This window comes from Merops nubicus, unplaced genomic scaffold (genome assembly GCF_000691845.1).
Source record: "Merops nubicus isolate BGI_N331 unplaced genomic scaffold, ASM69184v1 scaffold20308, whole genome shotgun sequence".
Classification (NCBI taxonomy): Eukaryota; Metazoa; Chordata; class Aves; order Coraciiformes; family Meropidae; genus Merops; species Merops nubicus.
In genome coordinates this window covers 1-5042 of record NW_008626595.1, presented here as the reverse complement: position 1 = coordinate 5042, position 5042 = coordinate 1, and the positions used below count along the sequence as shown (strand labels likewise).

The window sequence follows — 5042 nt, the reverse complement described above, 5'->3', positions numbered from 1 at the left end:
CTGCCAAGAAGCTATTTTTTTTTTTTTTATCTTTTCAATCAGTTTTGAAGCTTTCACTGCCAAGCTGAAAAGCGCAGGATATCAACTTGAGTTATGCTAAATTGTTTCAGTGAACTAATTTTGTGAAGTGCCTTCTGTTTTAGCACTTTAAGTTTCTCACACTGACTTCTGACATTCCACTTTCCTTGCGGATAGGAAAGGTCTATTTGTAGTTTGTATTAAAGTGTGCCAATACTTGTATATTAACAAGATTTTTTTAATAAAATTGTACAAACAAAGCCATCGGTATTTGTAATCTTAATTCCTCGCCATCCCTTTATTGGCCATTATGCATTACAACTGAGATAACAGGCTTGTGGCAGCATCCACGTTTGCTGGTTCCTCTTCTGGATTTGTGGAAACCTGAAAAAAATTAAGTTTGTTTGAAGTAAAAACAATTTAGTTTTTACTCTGCTTGGAAAAACATCACTAATAAATACTCATTGTCTAGAAGAGTAGTTTGTCTTATATATATTGAATTTAGGATAATTTTGCAGTCATAATTCAATAATTTGGGGGATTACAGAATTCACCAGCATTGACAGGTAAGCAGCCAACACTATGCTGCAGGAGAAAGCATCACACCAGCAGTGTAACACACGGGGCCAGATGGGAACAGGCTCAGCCTTCAGTGCAGAAGTGCTCTGGACAACACTTCTGCAGCTGTGGAGAAAATGCCTTCACAGCCCGAGTGGTTACGTCCACCCTTCTGACACCTACAGCCCTGTGAGCACAGGAGCAGCAGCACAGGCCCCGTCCCTGGCTGTCTGCAGTAGCAAACCAGCAGGGACAGGGCGACTGGCACCAACTGCCTTGAAGCCTTCGCTCAGCCTCATCCTGCTGGCAGCACTGTCACCTACCTTTCATTTCCCCCTCAGCCTCTCCTTAAGGTATCTGACACCAGTTTTGTCACTCCCAGCTGTACAGAAACTTGACCACCCCAGGCACAGTAAGTAACACTCAACTCATGTCCACTTCTCCCAGCTCCCTCCACTTCCCCCAGCAGCCAGGATGGACTCATCTGTACCTCATCCTGGCCCACTGCTTCCTCCCTCCCGCCAAACCATGCCCAGCATATCAGAGTCACCATAAAGAGAAAGCAATTGAGTTCTGTTAATTATTTCTTGCACAAGACTGCATGCAGCCCTGTTTAGAAGACAAGGCAAAGGAAGACAAGTGAAACTGTCTTGAACCCCAACTGCTACAGCAAGAGCTCTAGTGCAGAAATCACCATTTCCTGCGCTGGTACTCTGACGAGGGAATACAACGGCTCAGGAACGGGGAACAGGAGGAAGCAGAGCTATCTGAACTATCAGGGGCTTCAGGCAGAGAACAGCAAGGTGCATGCTTACTTTCTGTATCTTCATGTTGTTGAAACAAGACTCTTACATCAATGGGCTGGATCTAGACTTAACTTTAAAAAGAAAAATCTATTAAAAACCAGCCAGAACATAACTTCTGGGAGCATGCTCTGGCTTGGCTGCCCACACTCTTTTCTCAGTAGTTACACAGCACTTGCATAGGTCAACCAGACTTCAACATTACCATGCAGCTGAAATGGGCAAAGCTGGGTTTATAGCTTTAAAGCAACTACATGGAACTGCTTGCACTCTTAGAGCCAGACTATAATGCTTTGAATGTGCACCTTCCTTTCATTTCCCTCCTCAGATTTTTACAAGCCAAAATTACCTGATGACTCTTCTGAGGTTCTGCTGCAGTGTCTTTTGATAGCTGGTGCACTTCTTTCTGAACTTCAGCGAAGGCTTTATTTATTGTGTTAACTTTCTCAGCGTTTCTGATGTTTATCTGGGAGGAAAAAAACCCACACACATTGGTATTTTTAACAGAAATTCTACTGGCATGTGGACCATTGCACCATTTTTATACAACTACTATACAGCCAGTGGTACACGCTTACCTTCCAAACCTGCCTTTTTTAGTAGGTTTATCTGATAATGATATCATCTAGGCATGTGCTACTAATGTTCTAATAAATGTAAAATTATGAAAGCATTTAAGCCTCATCTATTGTCAAGGGAGCCTGCATCAATCCAGCAAACAAAAGCCAGGCTGCAGACAGGCCCTGCTACGGGGCCCTGGGGCACTCTCGGCCAGAGCGGGCTTCCACGAAGAGCTCGTCCCTCCACCGGTGGGTTGGCCCCAACTGGGTGCCAGGTGGCCACCAAGGCTGCTCTGCCAGTCCCCTCCTCAGCTGGACAGGGAAGACAAAATACCACAAATGGCTTGCGGGTTGAGGTAAGAACAGGGAGATAGCTTACCAAGTACCAGCACAGGGAAAACAGACTCAACTTGGGGAAATTAATTTAATCTGTTGTCAATCAAATCAGAGTAGGATCAGGAGAAATAAAACCAAATCTTAAAAACACCTTCCCCCAGCCACTCCCTTCTTCCCAGATTCAACTTGACTCTTATTTTCTCCACTTCCTCCCACTGAACGGCACAGGGGGACAGGGAGTGGGGGTTACACTCAGTTCAGCACACACTGCCTCTGGAGCTCCTTCCTCCTCAGGGGAAGGACTCCTCCTCACACTCTTCCTCTGCTCCAGCATGGAGCCACTCCCATGCGAGACAGTTCTCCACAAGCTTCTCCAATACGAGTCCTTCCCACAGGGCTCCATTAAATGCTCCAGCATGGGTCCTTTCCACAGTGTGTAGTCCTTCAGGAGCAAACTGCTCCAGTATGGGTCCCCCACAGGTGGTAAATCCTGCCAGCAAACCTGCTCCAGTGTGAGAACTTCTCAATGGGTTCACAGGTCCTGCCAGAAGCCAGCTCCTGCACAGACTCTCCAAGGGGGCACAGGCTCCTTCAGGCATCCACCTGCTCCACTGGCGGATCCGCACAGGCTGCAGGTGTATCTGCTCCACTGTGGACCCTCATGGCTGCAGGGAGACAGCTTGCCTCACCATGGTCTTCACCATGGGCTGCCATGAAACCTCTGCTCCAGTGCCCAGAGCACCTTGTCCTCCTCCTTTTCACTGACCTTAGTGCCTGCACAGTTGTTTCTCTCATTCCTCTCTCCCAGCTGCTGTTGTGCAGCAGTTTTTTCCCCTTCTTAAATACGTTATCACAGAGTTGCCACTAAGGTCACTGCTATTCCAAAGGCTGCCCCTGGAATTCACCTCAGCAATGTACACAGGCAGAAGCAAGCCCTGAGTAGTTACCTATATTCATTTTGCTTTCAAAGCTTCCATAATTTTGGAGTGTGTACACATTAACTACTTACTCTGAGTGACCAAGAGAATCATCAGGAAGGAAGTAATGGCAAGAGGCTGATAAACAAACCAAATCAGATTAGCATTTTGGTTCATAATAAACTGAATGGTGACTTGAGACTGACTGACTCAGCTCCCAGGTTAAATCAGAATGGACGGCACTGTGGGCAATGCCATGCACAGAGATCTGAGGTCTCCCAGCAGGGCTCAATACCATTTCACAGCTTCACGGGGGCCCTGAAAGGATCCAGCAAGTTTTAATTCCCTATACCCCCAGCTACTCTGCCAGGACTTCTCCACAGAAACAGGCTCTATCACTAGCATGTGCATCTGTATCAGAAGTTGTCTGAACAGTTACAGTTGACTTTTATCTATTAAAGAATAAACCTATTTTAATAGTTTTTTCAGAGCATCTTCCTATACTGCTTAATGATAAGTAAATCCCCAACGGCTTAATGAATTAAAGAATGCAGCTTCAAACACACAGAATAAAATTTAACTCCTAATAAGCTACTGACTTTTCATGAATATGCTTTTAAAACCTGTTTCTCCCTTTATTATACAGAAGCCTTTAGACTTAAGCGGAGATGTGGCAACAGCAACATTAAATTGTTTATTTCCAAAGTTTGTTACATTCCCGTCTGCCTACCAGATTAACTTGTCAAGTAGCTTTAGCCTGCAGAAGAAAATTTGAAAGGTCTTTTTTTAGAGCTGCCATTTAATGCCATTCGCCCAGCACAATGCAACTAAATCTAATAGGAACAGTGAGACACTAACTTTCTGTTTTCATTGCCAGATGCCCTTCTAGAGGCACCAGCTGAACTCTCAGCAGATCACACAGCTTAGGCTGGAGGCAGGGCTTGAGAAGAAAATACAGTACAACAACTTAATGGGACCAAGAGGAAAAACCTTGCTTAGCTCACACCCCATCTCTCTTCCTCTGCACCACTGCCAGCCACACAACCCACCCACCCACTCCTTCCTCTGGGCTCCTCTGCTCTCTGGACACAAAAATGCCAGAAGATTATTTTTTGCTTGTTTCCTTTTCCATTGCTTTAGTGCTGTGAATCAGCTCACAGAAGGGTCTGCAGAGCATCAGAGCCCATCTAAGGTGCAAGAAAGGGGTAAAGAGGAAGAGTAAAATATACGGTGGTGTGTGCTCTTAGATCTGTTCACTGCATCTCACTGACATGGTTTTACTTGACAGATGAGACAAATAAACAGCTACAGAAAGGCTCCATCCTTTCTGGTTCTTTCCCCAACCCCCAAACATTTCTCTTTGAACTCATTCATAACCAAGTTTGTTTAACTCGCCAACCCAGCACATAAAAATGCAAAATGCATTTCTGATTGTTCTTGCCACTGATTCAGAAAGTTGAATCAGTTAGTATGTGCTGAGTTCCCGAGCCAGCACCAGGAAGAGCTGCAGGAACGGCCGTGGGAGCCTGGCAAAGGGAGGTGGGATGGGGAACGTGACGAGAAGAGCAGGACTTCCTCTTCCAGGACCTGAGCCTGCTGGTTTGGACCAAACCATTTTGTTAAACCACACCCCGAGCGACACGCTGAATTACAGCCCAGGTAACGCTGCAGGGGTGGTGCAGTGAACGTGAGCTCACTGAGCAGGGATGCTGCCTACAGTACTCCACTCCCCAGCACACCCCGAGACGCTGCCGGACGCTGCCCACATGACACCCTGAAAGAGAACAGCCTGACGTCTTTACGTGGCGGCCGCACGGAAAGGCCGCGGGAGGGTCGGGGTCCGGGCCCGG

The 5042-nt window shown here is 46.5% G+C and overlaps 1 protein-coding gene across 1 annotated transcript; it reads right to left on the bottom strand.

Moving 5' to 3' along the window:
- Positions 1–333: 333 nt before the first annotated feature.
- On the bottom strand, positions 334–1845 carry LOC103778482 (chromosome unknown open reading frame, human C8orf59; the record flags this gene model as incomplete). Its single annotated transcript, XM_008946071.1, has 2 exons — positions 334–402; positions 1729–1845. Coding segments are annotated over 2 exons (186 nt in total), but the record flags the coding sequence as incomplete, so codon positions are not given.
- Positions 1846–5042: the final 3197 nt, after the last annotated feature.